This window comes from Mixophyes fleayi, chromosome 4 (assembly GCF_038048845.1).
Source record: "Mixophyes fleayi isolate aMixFle1 chromosome 4, aMixFle1.hap1, whole genome shotgun sequence".
Lineage (NCBI taxonomy): Eukaryota > Metazoa > Chordata > Amphibia > Anura > Limnodynastidae > Mixophyes > Mixophyes fleayi.
The window spans coordinates 790260-816309 of record NC_134405.1 but is presented as its reverse complement, the minus strand read 5'-3'; the positions used below and the strand labels follow the sequence as shown (position 1 = coordinate 816309).

The following is a 26050-nucleotide window of genomic DNA, read 5'->3' as shown; positions in this document are numbered from 1 at the left end:
ATGATGAGGGGGAAAGCGTCTGCGTCGTCAGGTTATAATGAGGATGGGGAAAGCGTTGGCAGGTTACAACGAGGATGTGATAGAAGCGTCTGCGTCGTCAGGTTATAATGAGGATGTGATAGAAGCGTCTGTGTCGTCAGGTTATAATGAGGATGTGATAGAAGCGTCTGCTTTTTTAGGTTAAAATGGGGTTGAGCAGATGGGTCTTCACTTTCAGGTTAGAATGATCGAGGGGTAAAATAAGAGTGATATGGGGTTTATGTACATTGCTGCTAAAATAAACCCTTTCTGGGTGGCAATAAAATGGGAAGATAGAAATGGGGATGAGAGGGGGGAGGGGTTATTTGTGGTAAAATCTCTGGTTCTGTCCATGCTGCATGAATGGAAGACGAGGAGTTTGCTGAGGGGATGCCTGGAATCCAGACTGAGAAAAGAAAAACAAACAAATGTTCAAAGCAAAATTATCACAAATCCGTAAATACATTTTTTACCTGTAAAAAGAGGTGTAAAAGCTTTATAGGCTTGGAGGCATCTTACCGTGTGCGGCTGCTGAGGGGGAGTGCCGTGGGGGTATCCTCCGGGAGAGGCAGAGCGTGAAGGGTGGGAGTAAGACAAGGCCGACTGCAGAGAGATCACAGGAGAGGTAAGGACAAGTGGAGGAGGAGAAAGACCAGAATATACAGGATAAGAGTAGAACAACAACCACAGCATGTACCAAAGCAGGTAAGAGACAAAGCACCAGTTTATGAGTAAACTCCATCCCTGAATGTGACAGTATGGAGCTCCTATGCCACCCTGCCCATTGTGTTGCTGGGGACCGGCTGAGCTTGCCGTTCCACCATCCCCTTTATCCCAAATATGCCCCTCTAACCACAGTAGAAGGGGCTTTTACTGCTGCCACCACTAGGCTCCTTGGTGGCACAGAACAGATCGTATAAATAGTGCTCGTTTTATAGTTTTTGACACAGCCTGGCAGTGGGTAATCCAGCCCCCATTTCTGACCAGGCCCCAAAAAGTCTGAAATATTTCATTCACAGATTAACATCAGGATGTGAGATGTTCCTTAAACTTGCATTTTAAATGCAATTTATACTTAACAAAATTTACACTAATCTGCGATATCCTAAATCACAGGTAACGACTTTCTGCTGAGCTTTCAGGCTAAAAAGATGAGTTGGTCACTCACATGAAAAGAGTTAATTAACATGAGGCTTCCTTCAGAAAAGTTACACAAATCCAATTACCAAAAACACAATATTAAAAAAACAAACAAAAAAAAACCCAGTACATTTGCAATTACATAAATTGGCGCCCTGCGCTATTAATTTAAATAAATTTATACAATAAGTTATTTATAAGTGATCCAGCCACACTTTATATTTAAGACATTTATGAAGAATATGATCAGCCAGTGAGATCATAATAGTGTCCGATACCTTTTCTAATTACAGCAGTCACAGCTTCATGATGCCGAGTAATCCACCACTGTATGTACTCCTTCCCCCCAGCTACTGGAAACATGCAGGGGGCCTACAATGGACCACCTACAATGGACCACAGCCACAAGCTGAAAAGGTTCCCCAACTATCAGCAAGGATATCAGAGAAGAGAGGCATCCAGTACTGGGATGCCACCAGCAAGTATCACAGCACACAAGACGACGTCATCTGACACTCCGACCTGGAAAAAGTTTTGTGTCAGTGTTTGGTCTCTTCCCTGTGTTCGCCCAGAGGGATTTCATGGACTAGTAACAATAGTTGATTGCAAAAGCCCTATGGAGGCTCCATAGGACCGCATTCCCTGGAAGGTCTATCCCTGTGAGGAAGCCACCCTTAGCTGGGACAGCGTTTACCCTCCATGGGATATAACTCACTCGAGCAGGCTAGAATTGTGACAGGATACGGCTTACAAATGCTGCCAACACGGGACTCCTTACAGGCATCCAGAAACAGGTTACTTCTGGGTAACCAACGCTGCAAGTGTACCTGGGCTGGTATTCCTGACCTCTTCCTATGGATCAGGGTTGCTGTGGATGGATCCCCCTGGCCTATCATACTGGCCAGAGCTGCTGGGTAGTGGGCGGAGCAGTGGTTCCGGATGCTGGGTCCAACCGCAGAAACAGGCGGGAACGGATTAGATTTTGGGTCTAATCTGTAGGTCACAGGGATAGAGAAGTTTCCAAGCAGGTCTTTGAAGCAAGTCATGTTTATTTGCTCACTTGGTTGAAGGTACCAGGTCAGATGAAACCAGAACAATTTTCAATACAAGACAGTGCTTTTTATACAGATTTGGACACAGCCACAGGGTAAACCAGCCCCCTGAGGTCTGAGCTATTTTTAGAATCAGGATGCAGTTTGGTTACCCAAACATGGACTGGGCCAAAGATTAAAAAGCACATTAAACACTGACGGGCGATGAATAAAGCCCTCAATCCAGTGGGAACCCGTTTAGTCACAATCTACTTCAACCTTTCTTGTACAGGTCACACACTTCATCTTCATCCCAGAAAGGCTGCTACCAGCTTGGTGGCTCGTGCCTTCTAAAAATGGATCAGACAGCTGTTGAACTACCCTCTGAACCCCTCACACTACTGCGTTGGGTCATTCTAAATAGAGTACAATCACATTAGGACTAAGAATCAGTCAGTTTATGGTGGCCATTATCAGAGCTCGCTTCCAACTATGAACAGGAGCATCACCATCAACCCCACAGGAACAGGCTGGCTTTGCTAGGGGACAGTCTCACTGATGGTAAAAAAATCTTACTAGGTAATCTGGATTGTTTGGCTGCTTGTTTCTTTTCTTCTTGGCTGTGTGATACTAGTGCAGCTTCTCCTGCCATGTTGAGTGCAAGAAACTCCCTTGGCCAAGATATTTTCCTAGTACTACTGGGAGGTCATGCATAACTGCCACTGACCTCCTCACCAGCACACCCAGTCAAGAAAAAACAGCTACGGGAACTCCATGCTGGAATGTATTTGCCTCAGTCACTTTAGCTGTGTGACCTTGCAGAATCTTTGCAGGAATAACAAGGTGGTTGCTCAACAGTGACTTAGCACCTCCCCCAAATCTCTTGGTCCATCCTGAAAAGGTCCAAGTTAGACCAGCTGCAGGTGCCTTCACATGTTTTATAACGTCCGTGCCTCCGCACAAGTAACACCTTCCACTGAGTCACTGACGTTCTTGTCGCGCTACAATGGGCTGACAGGAGGGGAAACGGCCTCTGAGAACTCGCCTTTGTTGGTTAAGCAAGTCAGGCTACTGTACTCAGATAAGGGGCACGAGTCTGGGGTGCTTGTGTTGTAGGTCACTGCATCCTTACGTTTGGTAATTTACTAAACCCATAGCACATTTTCTCAGCCGGGGCTCCAATGGTCTCTGCTAACTGCCACGGATACTACAGAGATGGGTACTTCCTGGTCAAGGTGGAAGAAAGGGGTTGAGCAGTAGAGAGGTCATAGTCCTTTGGTACTGCTTGCTGCTTCTGCCAGTGTGGTCAGACAACCATATACTGGTCTGCTTACCTGCAGCTTCTCCCCACATGAAAGGATCCCAGTCAGAACCTGTGCATTTATCTACTAAACTGGTGGTTTAAGACTCTTCTTGACTTAAGAAGTCCATTTCTTCTTTTCTGGTCTGGGCTACAGGTCCTTTTAAGCATAAACCAACGATTAAAGTAGGGAGGCAAATTCCTCATTGGTGATGTGGCTGCCCTTGACTAAGAACATTTGCCTGTTAATCTCCAAAGAAAAGGGCTCCTTTTACTACATCATAGTTCATACAGTCCACGATAGGTATCTATGGCACATCCTTACAGTATGGAGACCAAAACCTTTACCCAATCCACCTGGGGTAAAGTCTGCAGGACAATGTTCTCAAGTTTTGGAGGTGTGGGTATCCCAGTCTGGGTACAGCCACTGGATACCTGTCCCTGGGTGCTGAAGGTTATGGTGCCACTCATATCTGCTATTCCCCCAAGTGCATTTTTTAGTTGATGAAATCACAAGGAGCTGGACGATCCATGGCTGGAAGAGCTGTATCTAGCGGTTGTGTGGACCTGATCCTTTGATAGCATTAGGCTCTCAGGGTTACTTTGACCCAGGTTGGAGTCATCTCTCTCTCTGCCAGACGCTCAACGTCCTTAGTCGCACCCTCTTTAAGTTCTTGGATGCTGCGGTAGTCGGGATGTCAATGCATTTTGCTCAAGTTCCCTCTCCGACATCTGGTCTCATATGTGTCCCACCCTGCTGTAGTTACTCCACTTCTGGGTAACTCTGCACTCCCAAGCTGAAGTCCTTAGGCAGCCACCTAAGGTTTATCCCACTGCCTCCATCAAAACCTATGACAGGATGGTCTTACTTTGCCAGCCTGTTGGTTTAACAGCTTTTGGGATTTCACAATCTGCCACTAACCTGTTATCATTGGTGAATTTCACTGCCACAGCCAGATCCTACTCATATTGTGTAAGTACCAAGCTCCCCTGAGGAAATTCGTTCAGCGAATGAAACGCGTTGGGCCATACCCATTTCGGGACGTCATACCGGAAATGCTGTGCGTTCCACTGCGGAACGCACGCTGTCGGCCACTCGGTCTCTCTACACACTGAATGTGGATTACCGCTGCAAGCGCCTTGAGCACTGTTGCTTGTAAACGGAACCTAGGGTTTTCTTGCTCATCAAGAACCACTAAAAAGGACATTGCTGGACTCTTTTTACCCAGCTGTGGACACTCGGTATATCAAGGTTTGTCACAGTCTGTATTCATATCGGACCTACCAAACCACTTTCCTCTCTTTTTATTGAGGTTTCCTGGGTCAACCTCATTGCAGCATTATTGGACTTTCATCCATGTTTTTTATTTGGTTAGTGACGGATTGGTCACTTATTGTATTGTGTTTTATCCATTTCCAGTTATTATTCTGTTATGCATAATTCAATGTTATAATGTTTTAGGTATTAAATGCATGTTATTTTACCATTTTATTTATCATCAACAACCACCCAGCTCCAATAGAACAACAGAGCAGTCATTACACCCTCTGAACAAACATGTAATTTCAATAGGGTCAATTGAGCGCTAACTATAAAATTTAATTGATTAAATCCCGCCTAGTCGGTCGCCCATGACAAGTTCCTCAGGATCTAGCGCCGGCTTAAAGCGGAATTCTGCTCCAGGAAGTTGGGCGCTAGATCCTGGAGGGCAGATGCTTGCTCCTGAAGTTGGGCGCTAGATCCTGGAGGGCAGATGCTTGCTCCAGGAAGTTGGGCGCTAGATCCTGGATGGCAGATGCTTGCTCCTGGAGGGCAGATGCTTGCTCCTGAAGTTGGGCGCTAGATCCTGGAGGGCAGATGCTTGCTCCTGAAGTTGGGCGCTAGATCCTGGATGGCAGATGCTTGCTCCTGAAGTTGGGCGCTAGATCCTGGATGGCAGATGCTTGCTCCTGAAGTTGGGCGCTAGATCCTGGATGGCAGATGCTTGCTCCTGAAGTTGGGCGCTAGATCCTGGATGGCAGATGCTTGCTCCTGAAGTTGGGCGCTAGATCCTGGATGGCAGATGCTTGCTCCTGAAGTTGGGCGCTAGATCCTGGATGACAGATGCTTGCTCCTGAAGTTGGGCGCTAGATCCTGGATGGCAGATGCTTGCTCCTGAAGTTGGGCGCTAGATCCTGGAGGGCAGATGCTTGCTCCTGAAGTTGGGCGCTAGATCCTGGATGGCAGATGCTTGCTCCTCTCCAGTCCCTGATTTGGTGATCAGAGAGTGGCTGCCCAAAACAACATTCCTGGGCGTCTTCTGCAAGCTTTGCTGAAGCAGGGTTCATCAACAACCCTGTAGGAGCATGGAAGCCATCTGGGGCAGTAGGACCCAGGTACACAATAGGTACACTACCAGTACGCGGTACTCATACAATATGTGTAGGATCTAGAATTCAGCACAGAAATGGTCAGGATTTAAATGTATTATTAGCGTAAAATTACCTCAAATTCCAGGTCCCGCGCTTCAGGTTTATTACAATCTAGACGTGTCAGCAGTGTTCAGGTGAAGCATCACCCTACTTAATAAACCATCTCTCTGTGCCTCATCTCAGACAATAATGGTATTTCCTATAACTCCTAGTGCAACTTTCACTAAACATTTTGCTTTATTTTTCTTGCTTGCGTCTGTTTTTCACCAAAGCTTTTATATCATTTAGACAGAGCAGTTTGTTTTTCTTGCCAATAATAATGATACAGTCACTAGCAATAAGCTTACCTTACTGGTCTGCATGGGAACCGCTATCTGTGGAGCAGTGAGGAGGGTCTGGGTGGGATGCAGAGCCTGGGGGTGCATGGGTCGCAGAGTAGTCTGGGGGAAGAGAGATATATATATCAGAGGGATGGAAAGAAACAACTGCTAATGTCCAAACACATAACTACTACAGACAAATCCAAAACTCCATAGACCGTGTTAGGATCCATATCTGTCTACCTACATCATTATCCACCCTGCTGAAATATACGCCTGGCTAACCCGCCGGTGTGGGACTCGCACCCCGAGCTATGAATCCCAGTAACCTATGAAGGGGGGGGGGGGGGAATTGTCATGTCAATGGAGAGGATTGGGGTGTCTTTTTGTTCTCCACTTGGAGTCAGGACAACATTAAATCTCATACAGACACTGCTATTACACAACAAAATATAAACTACACACAGACGGCAACACACTTACAAAGGGAAGGGAACGAATTATACTGGTGGGTTTCATCTTCGTAAAAGAAGTAAAACAAAGAGGCTGAACCTTGTGTCTTATTGGTGATAATAGAAATGTGGCAACAGATGTTATAAAGCCAATATTCTGACAACCTTCTGCAATTTAACACCGCCAAATTAATGTTCTAATCAAAGTAGGAACGATCGATGGGAAGAACTGGACAATAGGCAATAAGGGGCTGCCCCTTACAGTAGTCCTTTCACAGCAAGAACAGAAGCCAAGAGGAGTACATCAGAAAAGGCTAGAAGATAATCTTCATGCTAATCATGCGAATGAGACGGTCTCTCCATGCGGACATGAAGGCGTCAATTACCTAGAAGAAAACCGAGCAAAACTACTTTTCTCCAGGTGAAATACAGGAACCAGCTCCTTTACACAAGTACCTGAGCAACATTATCTATAACCAATAGGCAGATGCAGCAGAGAGAGGTATGTAACCTTAGTGTAGGAACCCATGAATGTAGTCACCTTGTCACAGTAGATGGGCAGTCACAACTCCATCAGAATATGCACTGAGAACCTCATGTTTATTTCAGATATAATATACACATATTACGCATGTCTCTTATTGTAATTAGTCTTGTTCTGTATTATGTAACATCCATGATGCACATTTTCATACTCTTGTCGAATTTGGGCATGTGGAGTTTTTGTTCCTGAAATCAAACTGCATCATCTTCCAACAGGTGCTGCAATCTGAAACAGATTCATATGTGTTATAGCACTGGCAATGTCCCCAAAATAATAATAAAAGATGAGACAAAACGCCAGCGGTTCTGTTTGGGGGGAGATACGGTATACTTTGGGCACCGTTATTCTTTATGATGGCAGGAGGTAGCTAGCTGAAAAGGGAGTATTGGAACAGAGTGCCAATGAAGAGATGGATCCTGGAAAAGGGCAACTGTAAAAATCCGGACAGATAATGGTGAAACGGACGTTGTCCAGATTTACAGAACAGTCAGTAAATGAGGAAAGTCACCAGACTGCTTTGTGGAACAATACAAATGGCAGCTAGTCCTGGTTACTGAATTCACAGAATGCGCCATGTCACAATGGAGAGCTATAACATTGTCATGTTGGGAAGTAGAGAGAGACAGTGAGATGGGAGCCATCTAGTCTTAAAGGAGACTGATGGGATGAAGGTCCAGTCTTTCTAAGCTGTGCCCTGGGGTCCTTGTTCTCCCACCAATGGGCACATTTAAGTTAATGTTGTTCTGTTTAAGGAGCATTTCTGAGGAGTTACACAACATGAAATACGCTAGACAAATACTGATGTGGACTCGGATAGCGCTATGGAATTCGCTGGCGCTATATAGATAAATGTTGATCTGGATGATGATCTGTGTCTAACTGATTTAACCATCTGCTCAGGCCTTTAAGGTAAGACTTTATAATTACTCACTGTGTTTCACGGTGTGAGGGATAATTCAGTGTTAGATATATTGAACCCTTTTGCTACGTCTTGGTGCCAGACACCACAGGACACCTTCAGAGGTCTTGTGGAATCCATGGGTTAGAGACATTTTGGCGGTACAAGGGGGACATGCACAATATTAGGCAGGTGGTTTTAATAGCTGAACCGTGTATATTAAAATATATATTACTAATAAATTAATAAAATAAAAGCCCTTTCCTGTTTCAGGAAGACAATGCCCCCGTGCACAGTCAGGTCCAGAGAGTGACTGGCTGGCAGAGAGCCCTGACCTCAGTTACATAGTACACCTTTGGGATGAATGGAAACGCTGACTGTGAGCCAGGTCTTAATGCCCAACATCACTAATGCTCTTCTTGCGGAGGTGTCCCATGACTGTTAGTGCTTGGGAAAGACTTGCCTTTAAAAGCTACAAAACTGCAGAGAAGAAAACTGGGAAGCAACTACAGCTATGAGGAGACTATCTCGGAGGCTGAAACATTCACTATAGATAGTATATCACAGGGCTCAGTCCTAGGTCCTCTGCTGTTCTCTATCTACACCACTTCTCTTGGAAAACTAATAAGCTCCTTTGGATTTCTGTATCATCTCTATGTGGATGATACACAAATCTATCTATCCTCTCCTGATCTCTCACCATGTGTCTTGTCTTGTGTTACTGACCGTCTTTCTGACATTTCATCTTGGATGTCCTCTCGCCAACTCAAACTCAATCTTTTAAAATCAGAATTAATAATATTCCCACCCACCAACAAGAGCATACCTGACATTTCTATCTCTGTTGATAACATGACCATAATTCCCACCCCACAAGCTCGCTGCCTAGGTGTAATCCTTGACTCACACCTATCCTTTGTTCCCCACATTGACTCTATATCTAAATCAGGTTACAGACATCTAAAAAACATTTCAAGAATACGCACATATCTGACACAAGACACTGCAAATAATTCATGCACTTATCTCCCGCATCAACTATGGTAATTTCCTCCTTACTGGTCTGCCCAAAAACACACTCACCCCTACGATCTATTTTGCAGGCAGCGGCTAGATTGATTTTCCTTGCAAATAGTTTTTCCTCTACTGAATCACTCTGTCACACTCTACATTAGTTATTGTTTTTTAACGAATTCAATATAAAATACTTTCACTAACCTACAAGGAAATCAACAAAACTGCACCAACATACATCTCCTCTCTTGTCTCAATATAGCTCCCAACTCAACACCTCCGTTCTGCACAAGATCTGCGTCTCTCATCCACTCTCATTACATCCTCCTATTAACAATTTCAGTAATTCTTTCGAGCTGCACCCATCTGTGGAATTCCCTCGCACCACAAGACTCTCCTCTGGTCTACAAACCTTCAAGTGTTCTCAGAAAATCACCTCTTCAGGTAAGCTTATAATATTCCTTAACCACCCTCTTAACCTTCCTAGGTTACCCTATTACCACCCTTTACACAGTTCACACAAGACAACACATGTAATATGTAGCACTTAACCTCCCAACGACCCATAGATTGTAAGTTTGTGAGCAGGGCCCTCATACCTCTCTGTCTGTATTACCCAGTATTGTGTATTACTGTGTTTGTCCCCAAATGTAAAGCGCTAAGGAATTTGCTGACCCGATATAAATAATGATGATGATGAGTGTAGGCTTTACTCCTATATTCACTTTGGAAATCAATTTTCTGTCTGAAGGCAGTGATGTGATGTGTGTATATATGTGTGTGTATATGTGTGTGTGTATGTGTATATGTATGTGTGTGTGTGTGTATATGTATGTATGTGTGTATATGTGTGTGTATATGTGTGTATGTATGTGTGTATATGTGTGTATATGTGTGTGTGTGTGTATATATGCGTGTGTGTGTGTGTATGTATATTTAAGGAATGAACCTTATGCTCATTTGCTGTCCAGCAAGACTACTTATTCTGGCTATCAGGCTGTCTGCACTCTATATATGAGTTACTTGAAAGTTTTCTTTTATTAATGAAACATCTTTTGGGCCGCTACTACCTACCAGTATACTGAATGTTATATTGATTGTTTTTTCACTTTTTAAATATTACAATTTATTAATAAAACTAGTAACTGATATCAGAACTCCCTAATTGTAGCGGTATCAGTAATTGTGGTGGTATCAGTAATTGTAGCGGTAGCAGTTCGTTGCCTCCTTCGGGAGCTATAGATATGTATTGGGTACAGTTATTTCATATTGTGTTTTTGTATAATATCAAGGTCTTTGTCCAATTTATATAGGATATGCTGCGGGTCCACTCACTGGCGCGGGTTGGGGAAGCTGGTTGGGGAAGCTGGCGCACGGAGGGTGGGGGGACAGATGCGGGAGCACTCGCAGGCGCACGGAGGGTGGGGGGACAGATGCGGGAGCACTCGCAGGCGCACGGAGGGTGGGGGGACAGATGCGGGAGCACTCGCAGGCGCACGGAGGGTGGGGGGACAGATGCGGGAGCACTCGCAGGCGCACGGAGGGTGGGGGGACAGATGCGGGAGCACTCGCAGGCGCACGGAGGGTGGGGGGACAGATGCGGGAGCACTCGCAGGCGCGCGGAGGGTGGGGGGACAGATGCGGGAGCACTCGCAGGCGCACGGAGGGTGGGGGGACAGATGCGGGAGCACTCGCAGGCGAACGGAGGGTGGGGGGACAGATGCGGGAGCACTCGCAGGCACGCGGAGGGTGGGGGGACAGATGCGGGAGCACTCGCAGGCGCACGGAGGGTGGGGGGACAGATGCGGGAGCACTCGCAGGCGAACGGAGGGTGGGGGGACAGATGCGGGAGCACTCGCAGGCGAACGGAGGGTGGGGGGACAGATGCGGGAGCACTCGCAGGCACGCGGAGGGTGGGGGGACAGATGCGGGAGCACTCGCAGGCACGCGGAGGGTGGGGGGACAGATGCGGGAGCACTCGCAGGCGCACGGAGGGTGGGGGGACAGATGCGGGAGCACTCGCAGGCACGCGGAGGGTGGGGGGACAGATGCGGGAGCACTCGCAGGCACGCGGAGGGTGGGGGGACAGATGCGGGAGCACTCGCAGGCACGCGGAGGGTGGGGGGACAGATGCGGGAGCACTCGCAGGCACGCGGAGGGTGGGGGGACAGATGCGGGAGCACTCGCAGGCACACGGAGGGTGGGGGGACAGATGCGGGAGCACTCGCAGGCGAACGGAGGGTGGGGGGACAGATGCGGGAGCACTCGCAGGCACGCGGAGGGTGGGGGGACAGATGCGGGAGCACTCGCAGGCACGCGGAGGGTGGGGGGACAGATGCGGGAGCACTCGCAGGCACGCGGAGGGTGGGTGGGGGGGGACAGATGCGGGGGCACTCACAGGCGCACGGAGGGTGGGGGGACAGATGCGGGAGCACTCGCAGGCGCACGGAGGGTGGGGGGGCAGATGCGGGAGCACTCGCAGGCACGCGGAGGGTGGGGGGACAGATGCGGGAGCACTCGCAGGCACGCGGAGGGTGGGTGGGGGGGGGACAGATGCGGGGGCACTCGCAGGCGCACGGAGGGTGGGTGGGGGGGGACGGGACAGATACGGGGGCACTCACAGGCTCATGGAGGGTGGGGGGACAGATACGGGGGCACTCGCAGGCGTGCAGAGGGTAACAGCCGTGGGGCACTCACAGAATCGGTGAACCCAGACTGCTGGTTGGCATGTTCAAGCTGCTTCTGGAGCGGAATCCCACTGCTTGGAGGCATGAAGCCTGAAGTGAAGAAAACCAGAAGCACACATTGGGATTAGATCACGAGAGAGAAAGAAGAACATGAATATACAGAGGGAAGATGGTGAGAGACACGTAGAACGACTTACCTGCATGAGCTCCTGTGTAATGACTGTGAACCGTGTACCCCGGTTGCTGATGAGATAGATACTGCATGCTCGGAAAAGCAGAGGGCCCTACAAAACAGAGAGGAACAATAAGATGCCGTAGCGAGAGAAAACCTCCCAATATTAAAACATATGTACCACACACAACTATTCCGACCTCTGATTGGCTGGCTCCCGGTGTAGTTTACAGGTCCGGCCTGACCTGCCCCAAAGCTGTGTTGTGATTGGCTTACGGTATACGGGCTGTGACCGGACTGGCTGGTTTGGTACTGACCATGCTCTGCAGCAGTTGGGCTGAAGGACGGCTGTGATGTGTAATGACGGCCCTGAGGAGAGGAGAGATGTACTGGTAAGGAGAAAATCAGCTACAGCCAGACGGACAGCGTCGGTGGAAAACTTACCGTTATAACCGGTGGTCCGAACATCTGCTTGGCCCGATCAGCCATAAGTGAGCTGTGTCTGGAATGACCTCCTGGACTCCCTGGAATCATGAGAAGACAAGGGTCATTTCTGAAGACCCTAGGGCAATATGTGAGCTGTTCTACAGAGAAAGAGACCAGACTATAGAGTCATATTATACATAGCGGGGAGCCGTTCTTACCTTGCATGTTAATGAGGTGGGTTCCTGTATGCATCACCATTCCCTGCTGGTAGGCGGCAGACGTCAGAGTGGTGAGGTCACTGCGCGGCAGAGGAAAACGTTAGAGACTGGAACGAACGCCAACTTCCGTCTACATTCATTCTGCTGCATCTATTCCCACTATACTCCAACGCCGCACCACATCCTCCTCCCAATCTCCTGCGCCGAACCACACCCAGCTCCCCTCTCAAATTCCATGCACCGCTATCATCTGAACCGCAAATTTCCAAGCTCTACATCCCGCTCTCCTCCCAATTCCCTGTGCCAAGCACCCCTCCCAATCTACATACGCCAAAACCCGCCCTCCTTCCAATCCCTCGCCTCCTGCCCAGCTCCACTCCCGATCCCCTGCTGCCCTCCCAATCGTCTGCTTTCATTCAATCGAATGTGTCCACTCTACCTCCAATCCCAAACGCCTCACGTTGCCCACAATCCCCTGCCACCACATCACACGGCTCTCTAATATCTTCCTGTCCTAAAAGAGCCCACAAGAGCCTGCACGCACTTCATCTCCAGAAGCACTCAAGCAGGACGTTGCCAAACTCACTTGCTGAAACCTACGAATCACTCTGCACCCCGTTCTTCGTCACAACCCCCAACCGAGTTTGCAATTTCCTCTCACAAATCACTTTGATCTCTGCAGCTCAGCTATCAAATTTTTCTTTATTCCCCAATTGCTCCCAAACTCACCTTTGCTCCTTCCTTCTCCGCTTTTCCTCCTCATGAAGGACCTTCTTTAGTTGCAAAAACAGTTGGTGCTTCTCTTCTTGTAATTTGTTCAATTTTTCCTGGAGTTTACTGATCTGCAGGAGACACAACACTGTATGAACATCTATTAAAGTGGAGAAATTTAGAAAACTTTGTACTGAGAATGTTCAAACTACTGCACTTTGTGAAGAACTAACATCAACACGATAAAATGTAATAAAATGTATTGAGTCACTACATAGAAAGAGCTTTACACCCTAAATGGGGCATCAGTAGGACAAAGATCTCTTTGGTGAAAAATGAAGGGACAACAGCAAGATCACCTTTTATCTAGGCACTAAATAGATTGACATGTAGAGGCAAGAATGGAGCAGTTAACACCTTTCCCACTAGGAGGGATACTTTCTTGGACCTTTGCTTTGATATTATTCATAACCCTAAAAATGGGGGTCATTATTAGTGTTTAGACTGTAAGCTCCACTCCGGAAAGCACTGTCAGATTATATTCTTTGTACAGCGCTGCGTAATATGCTAGCGCTATATAAATAAAGGTTAATAAATAACATTATAGAATATTAAATACAAAGTAGAAGATTAAACAAGTTACAGAACTTCCGGTGACCATTCAGTGTCCGAGTCAGTGATGGGCAACAGACGGCCCGTCGGGCCTCCCCTGCAGCCCCCAGCTCCTTCCTGATTTGATGCCACTAACAAGCCCCAAAAGGGAGAGGAGACAGGAATAACAATCACAACAAGAAATAAAATAGGAAAAAACAGATAAACAAGAGCGTAAAAGGAAGAACGTCCAGCATCCCGCACGGAGTCAGAGAAAATGATTGAGCACAACCATCCTATGAGGACAATGGGTTAAACTTGTAGAATCTGGTAAATGGCTGCTCAGTAGAAGCACCATGCCACGCCACCCAGGAGACACCCACAAACCTAGCAGAATGAGCCCTCACATTCTGCCCCTATGTAAATATAGCGGATTAACGATATAATCCACCTGGCAACAGCCTGCTGGAGGCTGGACAGCCCCTTCTGTGGGCGTCTAGAGAACCACACAGCCATCTATTTGGTTGCCATATTCAGTCCTATTGACATAAATCCTGAGAGTTCTGACCACAGCCAAAGAATGGAGAGACCCCTCTTTATCCTGGAATCTACCATGATGGAAGGCCGGGACCATTATATCTTGGTAAAGGGTGCAACCTGGAAAAAAGGCTTAGTGAGAAATGAGAAAGGGAGACTTACAGAAAAGAGACCCCAGCTCAGAAACTCACCAAGCTATAGAGACAGCCAGGAGAATAAACAGTCCTCCATGTCAAGAATTTGAGATCCCATTCCAATGGCTCAAATGAATGATGCTGCAAAGCAGTGAGCACCAGGTTAAAGTACCAAGGAGCCACCCGAGGAGTGTACGCAGCACTCCCTGTGGGAAGGTCTGTACCTCTGGTACTGAAAACGGACAATGCAGATACCTGAACCTTCAGGGAGCTAAGCCTCAAGTCCTCATCCAGTCACAAGTGTAGGAAACCTAGCAACCGTGCTAACCAGAAGGAAGAGGTGGCATACTCCATACTCTTTTCGCTCACACCCGAAGCCCGTTTGCAAGCCTTTAACATAAACTGCTCAATGTAAGGCTCCCATCTGTCCACTAGCTGCTGGAAAACATCTGGGTGTAGAGACCACTTGTGACAGCATGGACCTCTTATGCCACCTTGTCTGTGTGTTCTGGTCGACCGGTTGGGCTTGCCACAGTCCATTTTCTTTATCCCAACTTTCACTCCTCTAACTACAGTAGAAGGGGCTTGCTGCCATCACTAGCCTCCTTTCCCGCCAACTAGAACCAGTTCCTTCTGGGTAACTATTGCTGCTAGTGTACCCCCTTGTTGGACACCTGGCTGGTACCACTAACCTATTCCTTTAGATCAGGGCTGCTGTGGATGGTTCCCACTGGCCAGAGCTGCAAGGTAGCGGCAGAGCGTTGGTACTGGAATGCTGGGTCCCAACCTCAGAACAGCCAGCAAACAAGTTAGATTAGTCTAATCTATAGGTCACAGGAATTGCTGCAGGTAAGTATTCGCCAAAACAGGAATTTGAAGCAGTGATGTTTTATTAGCTCAAGTGTCTTAATAAGGAGTTACATACACTAGTGATCTCCAGAACTACAGATGGAGTAACAATACTACATTAATGATCAAACAGTCTGCTTTTTATACAGATTTACACAGATACCCTGGCAGCAGGTAATCCAGCCTCCTGCCCCTCTAACCAATCCAGATGCTTCATGCAGCCTGCACATAAATCAGCCTGGAGGGGTTTAACACTTTTTTACATTGCTGCTAGCGGCACCACTACTTCTGAGGTTTTATACTGAATGATTACCATCAGGATATAACATTTTCCCTAATCTTGCTTTTAACACAATTTAACTTTCAAATCTAAAATGAATCTATGATCACTTACATCCCGAGTCTTACACACATAAGAAGTTTACCAGCAAGTCTAATTCGTTGTTGGACTGGACATTCACCGCCCTCTCTCTTAGGATGACCTGAGCATATGCGTTGGAAATCGCCCTGTGTTCCAGTAAATTTATTGGAAGATTTGCCTCATATGGAGCCCAAAGTCCCTGAAGACGGTGCCCCAGTCCCTGAGGTTGGCATCTGTGGTAACCAGAATCCTATCCCATATGGTAAATGCTCAACCCCTGTTGAGGTGATTGGTCGTTAACCACCAAGGCGACTGGCGCACCAGGGGAGACAGTTTGATTCAGTGATTGGTCAGCTGCAAGTGAGAGTCATTCTACTTTGAGATTTGTTTGTTCTGAAACTCCCTGGATCGGAACCTTGCGAACTGCACCACCTGGAAGGTGGAGATCATCTTGCTTAATAGGAGAAGTGCACTGATACCAGTCTGTGGTTCAGGGGGGACTTGACCAATACCTGCAGGGAGAGAATCTTGTCCTCTGGCAGTTGAACTCTCTCAACGGGACTGTCAAACAGTAACAACAAGACCACCATTTGTTGGGAAGGAATCAGATTGGATTTTTTTTAAAAATGAATGACCCAACCATGTGATTCCAAGGTTCATGTCGTCTCTCAGACATGGGCCTGAAGCAAGGACGGAGAAGCCGCTTGATCATGAGGTTGTCCAGGTAGGAGATGATAGCTACTCCCCTGGATCTCAGTAGGGCTACCATGACCGACATAATCTTGGTAAAGACTCTCGGAGCTGTGAAGAGACCAAAAGGTTGGGCTCGGAATTGGAGGTGTTGGGTCGGTACAGCAAACCTCAGATTGGAACATGTAGGTAGGAATCTTAGATGTATAACATAAAATACCCCATTCCATGCTGTTGATTACAGACAGGAGACATTACATCTTGAATTTCTCAGGGTGACATTCAGAGATTTTAAGTTTAAGATGGACTGGAATGACCTGTATGAACACCAAACCTTTCTGGCCTTCCAGAAATGGGATCACTATGGCGGAAGAAGCCCATGGTTTGGATGGCTTCCCGCAGGGCCCGAAGTTTTACTGGATCTCTGTGAAGACCTGTGGTGATTAACCTGTTCTTTTGGGAGGGTAGAGTGGGTGCTCAAAGGATCTATAGTAGGTGGAACTACTTGTCACAGGAACCCAGGGGCCCCCCATGTGGGAAGAATGCCCATCATGCTGTTTGTCTGCTGGTTTGGGAGCTGAACGTCTAGGTGCCCATGATGTCCCTCGAGAAAGGGGGAACCTGACCTCTAGAAGACTTGCTCCTTGCCTTACTAGTGAAAGGAATAAAAAGTAGGCCAGTGAACATTTGTGTGAAGAAAAGAACTCTTCCCTCCTATAGCCATTGAGATGATTTTGTCCAGCTCAGGATCAAACAGACCCTTGTCTTTTTAACCTGCCAGGCCCGCAGCCAGAGGGCTCGGCCTTAGATTACCACTGGGGCTAGCGTCAATTTCGGCTTCCCCTAGGTACATGTAAGCCTCACTAATGGTCCACCAAAGTAAGGAAGTCCACCCTGGGTGTTCCCGATTGCAGCCCCTCTGCCAACTGTTTTGATCACTTCTCCACCGCCTTATATACCCAAGCCGTGGCTAAATTTGGTCTAACACCCTGCAACTGTAAAAATTGATTTTAGGGAAACCACAAGCTTTCTATTTGTGCTATTTGTAAAGTTAGCAGCATTAGGGAATAGGATTGAGCTTGTTTTTGTCAGACGAGCTACGGGAGCATCTACCAGAGAAGGAAATATCCATTTTGTCATGTCAGCACTAGGAAGTGGATAGAGGGATTTTAAGCGGCATGAAACCTGGAACCGGCGGTCCGATTTAACCCATGTTACACACAATAGGTTCTCCAACTGAGGTGACGAGGGGAAAGAAACAACCTCTTTAACAGTGAATTGTCCAGGTTCTCAGAATCCTCACTGTCCTGAATATTTAGTACCTGCTGAACGGCACACACTCAAGCCTCCAGTCCCTGCGCACTTCCTGGACCCTCTTAGGTGAACGAAGAAGCCTCTGGATCCCCCCCCCCCATGTTTCCCCCTCCTCCTGGGAGAAGTTCCAGACGACTGTAAAAGGTTTTGGACGTGGACGCAGGATCCAAAATATTGTCCAAGGTTGAGACCTGCACCAGACCCTGCACAGACTTAACCAGATCCTGAGTCAATGCGGACGTGTCAAAAGCAGCAGTGGAAGGACTTTAAGCTCCCTGCCCCTTAGATCCAGAAGAAAATTTTTGTAAGGACCCAGAAAGAGAAGCTGAGGAAGGAGGATTCCTGCTCAGCTGGCGACGAGCAGATGAGAGTTCTGTCACCGCCAGGGTAAAAGACCGTGCAAAGGGTGGCTCTGCCACCTCTGTAGGAGCCCCCACAGATGAGCATGGACACTGGTATTCCACCAAACACGCCACAGAAAGTGCTTCCTGGCCAGACCATGCAGACGTTCACAGGATACAGGGTAAATGGTAGCATGTATCCTCCAGCAGCCTCTTGCAGTCAGTGCTCTAAAGTAGTAATCTCAGTATCTTTCAAAGTCTTATCCTCCTGCTGTATTACCAAAGCGATTAGCTAGACAGTTACGGTGTCGCCCAGACTGGGTTACTGGCTCACACAAACCCTGTCCTGGTAGGGTTTCCTCCAGCGGCACCACGATGCTTGGCCCAGAGTCCATTTCGCTGATGTCTTGTACATCAGGATCCTCCAAGCTAGAATATCTCTATTGACATTCTGCTCTCCCTATATTCTTCGCTCTATACACAGGGAGTAGGGTCAAGTGTCTCAATCCTCCCCCTTACAGCAGAGGTCTGGACACTTTAGCTGTTAGACATACAGTCTCTGTTACCTTGATTATACAATGACTGAATTAGCCATTTGGCTGAATATACTAAACTAAGGGTTACAATATAGCATCAAGGAATGACACTTCATATTTGCATGAAAAAACAAGGCAAGACGATGTGTCAAGACATTTGACACATAGTATCTGCCACATTACACAATCTGAGTCTGTGACAATAACAATTATATTGATACATATTAATACATTTCCCACTGCTATTTCAGCCAGTATATTACTGTGTAGGCACATTGCATATATCTAAAATTTCTAATCTCATTACCTCGAAGATTACCTGTTGACCAAGCTAATTAACATGGGCTGCCAGCTAGCTATGTCAAGCCCCTCAACCATAGTTTTGATTGCAAACAGATTTAAGCCACACCTCACAACAATGGACATTTGAGACAAATGGTAATTACCTTACCTAACAAGCATAAAAGTAAAAGCAGAGAGAGGAGATAAGAACACAGCTCACCACCCCCAAAAGAATCCCCCTGCAGAAATAGGGTCTGACGGGAAGGAGACAGGAGCTACTGCTGAGTCAAAGATGGCTGCTGCTCCCATGCTAGCTCTGTGTCGTTGTGGAGGGTTTGCCAGAGTAGAAAGCCTGTCAAGGAGGAGGTCTTGTACAGGGATTGCATCTTCCCTAGGGCCCAACAATGCAAGGAGGCTGCCATCACTAGGACACCCCCCTGAATCTCTCTGCAGCCTAGTGAGGAGTTGCCTGTAAGGGAGCCCTCACTTGGTCTATGGACCTTGCAGCCTCTGGAGCAGGATCAGGCACGGTGGGGTGGGGGGCTCATTAAGTTTCTGGAGAAGGGAGACACCTACCTTATCACCACACATCCAGATCATGGTCTGTGCAGATGCAGTGCCCGATGGCAGCAGCCGTGGGGGTCCCGGTCACAACATGTGTTGGAAATGACCAGGTCCCCTCCGGAGGCATATACACGTTGGAAGCGGGCAGGCAGCATGAGGAGTAACAATCTCTGTACCTTCACTGCCCACTCTGTGCACCCACTATGGTCGAGCGGGTGCTCCAAAATGAACTAGAAAACTAATAGAGGGGGAGTAGCTTGAGCTTTTGCCGGTTACTTTAAAGTGCCCAAGCTCCATTTCACTGCACTCTATACCCCAGCGTCCTCCTAGGATGAAGGAGTAATTTATGATAAGCTTTGTAGAGAGTCTGGGAATTAACTCTTGAAGGCCCAGTGTTTATAGGAGACTAATTATTGACGCTGCTGTCCATGTCTTTAAATTGGGTGGGTAAACAATGCCACAATGGGAGGTAAATATTAGTGTGACTATAGGAAACAATATGTCACACAAAGGTTGAAATTACAAATTTATCCAGTGATTGGGATCTGGAAGAGAATTTACAGTATGGGAATTTCAGGCCTCAGGGATAATATGTCTCCACATACACCCACAGCCAGGTGGTCCTTCCAGAACTAGAGGTTAGGCAGTGGAGGTCCAGCAAGGAGATGACCCAGGGGCTGGCTCTGGCGGAATATCACACACACAAACACATTATAGTTCCTTATTTCACCTGTTCCCGAGTCTCCTCCAGGGACATCCTCTCCTCCATTTCTTTCTTTCTTCTCCTCTCCTGTTCATCCCGCAGCTTCTGTTCCATCATTTTATCCACCTCCTCCTCCTCTGCAAAACAAAATCCATCCACCAATAGGTGTAAAATCAGTAGGCTCCATCATATGTTCAAAAACTGCCAACTCTGTCCTCTCCAACACACAAACCACCTGGTCTCAACCTTTCCCTCCACATGGTCTCAATCTTTTCCCACCTTAATCATCCCCCACCACCTGGAAAACACCGGGCGTCGGCCTTTCCCCCTCATCCCCCAGCACCTAAAGGCGCCGGCCCTCGGCTTTTCCCCCCTCATCCCCCAGCACCTGGATGTCCCCCTCATCCATCACCCCCCATCACATAAAAGCGCCGGCCCTCGACCTTTCCCCCTTCATGCCCCACCACCTAAAAGCTCCGGCCCACGACCTTTCTCCCCTCATCCCCCACCACCTAAAAGCACCGGCCCACGACCTTTCTCCCCTCATCCCCCACCACCTAAAAGCACCGGCCCACGACCTTTCCCCCCTCATCCCCCACCACCTAAAAGCACCAGCCCTCGACCTTTCCCCCCTCATGCCCCACCTCCTAAAAGCGCCGGCCCATGACCTTTCTCCCCTTATCCCCCACCACCTAAAAGCACCGGCCCACGACCTTTCCCCCCTCATCCCCCACCACCTAAAAGCACCAGCCCTCGACCTTTCCCCCCTCATGCCCCACCTCCTAAAAGCGCAGGCCCACGACCTTTCCCCCCTCATCCCCCACCACCTAAAAGCACCAGCCCTCGACCTTTCCCCCCTCATGCCCCACCTCCTAAAAGCGCAGGCCCTCGACCTTTCCCCCCTCATCCCCCACCACCTCAAAGCACCGGCCCACGACCTTTCCCCCCTCATCCCCCACCACCTAAAAGCGCCGGCCCTCGGCCTTCCCCATTCATCCGTCATCCCCCACCACCTAGAAACACCGGGCCTTGGCCTTTCCCCCCTCATCTGTCAGCCCCAGACTGCTCACCCTGCCTCTTGCGTTCTCTCTCCATCATCACGTGCCTGTGAAGAGCTCGAGCCATTGTGTTGGACAGTTTGGGTCTCTCCAGAAGAGCCGGCATGGTGAAAGGCAGAGTCGAAACTACAACAAAATATAAAGATGAAGATGAAAAATTGAGGTCCATACACAGCAATAAAGACATAGGAGTTCAGGGAGATGAGGGAATTCCTAGTGAGGTAGATGGGGATACACTGGGGGCAGTAGGTCTTGGGGTATCTCATAGGGAAATAGAGAGAACCCTGGGGGGGAGGGGGTAATACCAGGCACCATCATATAATGTACAGAATAATAGGGGGCAGTCAGGAAGACGGGGATACACTGGGGGCAGTGGGTCTTGGGGTATCTCATAGGGAAATAGAGAGAACCCTGGGGGGGGGTAATACCAGGCACCATCATATAATGTACAGAATAATAGGAGGCAGTCAGGAAGACGGGGATACCCTGGGGGCAGTGGGTCTTGGGGTATCTCATAGGGACACAGAGAGAACCCTGGGGGGGGGGGGGGGGGAGTAATACCAGGCACCATCAGATAATGTACAGAATAATAGGGGGCAGTCAGTAAGATGGGGATACCCTGGGGGCAGTGGGTCTTGGGGTATCTCATAGGGACACAGAGAGAACCCTGGGGGGGGGGGAGGGGGTAATACCAGGCACCATCATATAATGTACAGAATAATAGGGGTCAGTCAGTAAGATGGGGATACCCTGGGGGCAGTGGGTCTTGGGGTATCTCATAGGGACACAGAGAGAACCCTGGGGGGGGGAGGGGGTAATACCAGGCACCATCATATAATGTACAGAATAATAGGGGGCAGTCAGTAAGATGGGGATACCCTGGGGGCAGTGGGTCTTGGGGTATCTCATAGGGACACAGAGAGAACCCTGGGGGGGGGAGGGGGTAATACCAGGCACCATCATATAATGTACAGAATAATAGGAGGCAGTCAGTAAGACGGGGATACCCTGGGGGCAGTGGGTCTTGGGGTATCTCATAGGGACACAGAGAGAACCCGGGGGGGGGGGGGGGGGAGTAATACCAGGCACCATCATATAATGTACAGAATAATAGGGGGCAGTCAGTAAGATGGGGATACCCTGGGGGCAGTGGGTCTTGGGATATCTCATAGGGACACAGAGAGAACCCTGGGGGGGGGGGGGGAGGGGGTAATACCAGGCACCATCATATAATGTACAGAATAATAGGGGGCAGTCAGGAAGACGGGGATACCCTGGGGGCAGTGGGTCTTGGGATATCTCATAGGGACACAGAGAGAACCCTGGGGGGGGGGGGAGGGGGTAATACCAGGCACCATCATATAATGTACAGAATAATAGGGGGCAGTCAGGAAGACGGGGATACCCTGGGGGCAGTGGGTCTTGGGATATCTCATAGGGACACAGAGAGAACCCTGGGGGGGGGGGGGGGAGGGGGTAATACCAGGCACCATCATATAATGTACAGAATAATAGGGGTCAGTCAGGTAGACGGGGATACCCTGGGGGCAGTGGGTCTTGGGGTATCTCATAGGGACACAGAGAGAACCCTGGGGGGGAGGGGGGTAATACCAGGCACCATCAGATAATGTACAGAATAATAGGGGGCAGTCAGGAAGACGGGGATACCCTGGGGGCAGTGGGTCTTGGGGTATCTCATAGGGACACAGAGAGAACCCTGGGGGGGGGGGGGGGTAATACCAGGCACCATCATATAATGTACAGAATAATAGGGGGCAGTCAGGAAGACGGGGATACCCTGGGGGCAGTGGGTCTTGGGATATCTCATAGGGACACAGAGAGAACCCTGGGGGGGGGGGGGAGGGGGTAATACCAGGCACCATCAGATAATGTACAGAATAATAGGGGGCAGTCAGGAAGACGGGGATACCCTGGGGGCAGTGGGTCTTGGGGTATCTCATAGGGAAATAGAGAGAACCCTGGGGGGGGTAATACCAGGCACCATCAGATAATGTACAGAATAATAGGGGGCAGTCAGGTAGACGGGGATACACTGGGGGCAGTGGGTCTTGGGGTATCTCATAGGGACACAGAGAGAACCCTGGGGGGGGTAATACCAGGCACCATCATATAATGTACAGAATAATAGGGGGCAGTCAGGTAGACGGGGATACCCTGGGGGCAGTGGGTCTTGGGATATCTCATAGGGACACAGAGAGAACCCTGGGGGGGGGGGGGGGGTAATACCAGGCACCATCAGATAATGTACAGAATAATAGGGGGCAGTCAGGTAGACGGGGATACCCTGGGGGCAGTGGGTCTTGGGGTATCTCATAGGGACACAGAGAGAACCCTGGGGGGGGGGGGGAGGGGGTAATACCAGGCACCATCATATAATGTACAGAATAATAGGGGGCAGTCAGTAAGATGGGGATACCCTGGGGGCAGTGGGTCTTGGGATATCTCATAGGGACACAGAGAGAACCCTGGGGGGGGGGGGGAGGGGGTAATACCAGGCACCATCATATAATGTACAGAATAATAGGGGGCAGTCAGGAAGACGGGGATACCCTGGGGGCAGTGGGTCTTGGGATATCTCATAGGGACACAGAGAGAACCCTGGGGGGGGGGGGGAGGGGGTAATACCAGGCACCATCATATAATGTACAGAATAATAGGGGGCAGTCAGGAAGACGGGGATACCCTGGGGGCAGTGGGTCTTGGGGTATCTCATAGGGACACAGAGAGAACCCTGGGGGGGAGGGGGGTAATACCAGGCACCATCAGATAATGTACAGAATAATAGGGGGCAGTCAGGAAGACGGGGATACCCTGGGGGCAGTGGGTCTTGGGGTATCTCATAGGGACACAGAGAGAACCCTGGGGGGGGGGGGGGGGGGTAATACCAGGCACCATCATATAATGTACAGAATAATAGGGGGCAGTCAGGAAGACGGGGATACCCTGGGGGCAGTGGGTCTTGGGATATCTCATAGGGACACAGAGAGAACCCTGGGGGGGGGGGGAGGGGGTAATACCAGGCACCATCAGATAATGTACAGAATAATAGGGGGCAGTCAGGAAGACGGGGATACCCTGGGGGCAGTGGGTCTTGGGGTATCTCATAGGGAAATAGAGAGAACCCTGGGGGGGGTAATACCAGGCACCATCAGATAATGTACAGAATAATAGGGGGCAGTCAGGTAGACGGGGATACACTGGGGGCAGTGGGTCTTGGGGTATCTCATAGGGACACAGAGAGAACCCTGGGGGGGGTAATACCAGGCACCATCATATAATGTACAGAATAATAGGGGGCAGTCAGGTAGACGGGGATACCCTGGGGGCAGTGGGTCTTGGGATATCTCATAGGGACACAGAGAGAACCCTGGGGGGGGGGGGGGGGGGTAATACCAGGCACCATCATATAATGTACAGAATAATAGGGGGCAGTCAGGTAGACGGGGATACACTGGGGGCAGTGGGTCTTGGGGTATCTCATAGGGACACAGAGAGAACCCTGGGGGGGGTAATACCAGGCACCATCATATAATGTACAGAATAATAGGGGGCAGTCAGGTAGACGGGGATACCCTGGGGGCAGTGGGTCTTGGGATATCTCATAGGGACACAGAGAGAACCCTGGGGGGGGGGGGGGGGGGGTAATACCAGGCACCATCAGATAATGTACAGAATAATAGGGGGCAGTCAGGGATACCCTGGGGGCAGTGGGTCTTGGGATATCTCATAGGGACACAGAGAGAACCCTGGGGGGGAGGGGGTAATACCAGGCACCATCATATAATGTACAGAATAATAGGGGGCAGTCAGGTAGACGACTACAGGGAACCTTATATCAGGGGATTCCCCCAGGGAGGGGATTAGAGACCACTTGGATCACAGGACTAAGGGTCACCTCTTGTTGTCAAAGCCACAGTCAGGAAATGTCAAAGAAATCTCCCTCACAGAGCTCAGCGGGAAGCGGCCTCTTCCGGTCCCACAGCTTTACTCCATGACACTTCCCGTAGCCTGGTGTCCGCACGTCACCACCGCCAACCACACGCCCAGCTTCCGCCAACCATGCGAACAGCTTCCGCCAACCACACGCCCATCTTCCGCCAACCACACGCACAGCTTCCGCCAACCACACGCACAGCTTCCGCCAACCACACACCCAGCTTCCGCCTCCCTCTGTCAGAGTCGTCTCCCTGGTGACGTCGCAAAGTGCCGGGGCTGCTGCCGTAAAGCGGCTGTCATGGCGGAGCTGCACCCCCGCACCGGGAAGCTGGTGATCCTCAGTAACGGAAACCGAACGGCTACCCGGAAACAACCGGCCCAGGAATTCAACCAGGGCCTGGTGCTTAGTTCCCGGCCGCTGGGACCCGGAGAGGTCTTCACCGTCCGCTTGGACCGCAAGGTGGGGGTGGGGGTCCTCCATGTACCCGTATAACCCCCCCCCCCCATATATATATATAACCCCTCATATACTGATATATACCTCCTCATATACTGATATATACCTCCTCATATACTGATATATACCTCACTATATCCTGTGTGTGTATATATAATACCACTACCCCCCTCCATGTACTCATATAACCCCCCAGATATATACCTCATATACTGATATATACCCCCCTCCATGTAGTCATATAACCACCATACATGTACCCTCATATGCTGCTATATACCTCACTATACCGGTGTAATTAGTCCCCAGTACACCCCTTGATCCTCCCTCCTG

The 26050-nt window shown here is 49.2% G+C and overlaps 2 protein-coding genes across 4 annotated transcripts in view; one reads left to right on the top strand and one right to left on the bottom strand.

Moving 5' to 3' along the window:
• GPS2 (G protein pathway suppressor 2) lies at window positions 1-25355 on the bottom strand. Of its 3 annotated transcripts, none has more exons than XM_075206101.1 (12): window positions 25220-25355; window positions 21316-21429; window positions 20273-20382; window positions 13362-13474; window positions 12633-12712; window positions 12433-12512; window positions 12189-12357; window positions 12014-12100; window positions 11827-11906; window positions 6249-6341; window positions 538-621; window positions 1-424 (listed from the first exon to the last, which is right to left on the bottom strand). In XM_075206101.1, exons 2-12 carry the CDS (start codon window positions 21407-21409, stop codon window positions 341-343), a joined length of 1074 nt encoding a protein of 357 aa, XP_075062202.1. In that variant the 5' UTR covers window positions 21410-21429; window positions 25220-25355; the 3' UTR covers window positions 1-340. The 3 variants fall into 3 exon arrangements, with proteins under 3 accessions (XP_075062202.1, XP_075062203.1, XP_075062204.1); XM_075206102.1 differs by having other exon boundaries at window positions 25270-25348; XM_075206103.1 differs by lacking the exon at window positions 6249-6341.
• Window positions 25316-26050, top strand: part of NEURL4 (neuralized E3 ubiquitin protein ligase 4) — a 34325-nt gene continuing 33590 nt past the window's right edge. The window contains 1 exon segment of the mRNA XM_075204935.1: window positions 25316-25720. Coding sequence (XP_075061036.1) covers window positions 25316-25720 — 405 coding nt within the window.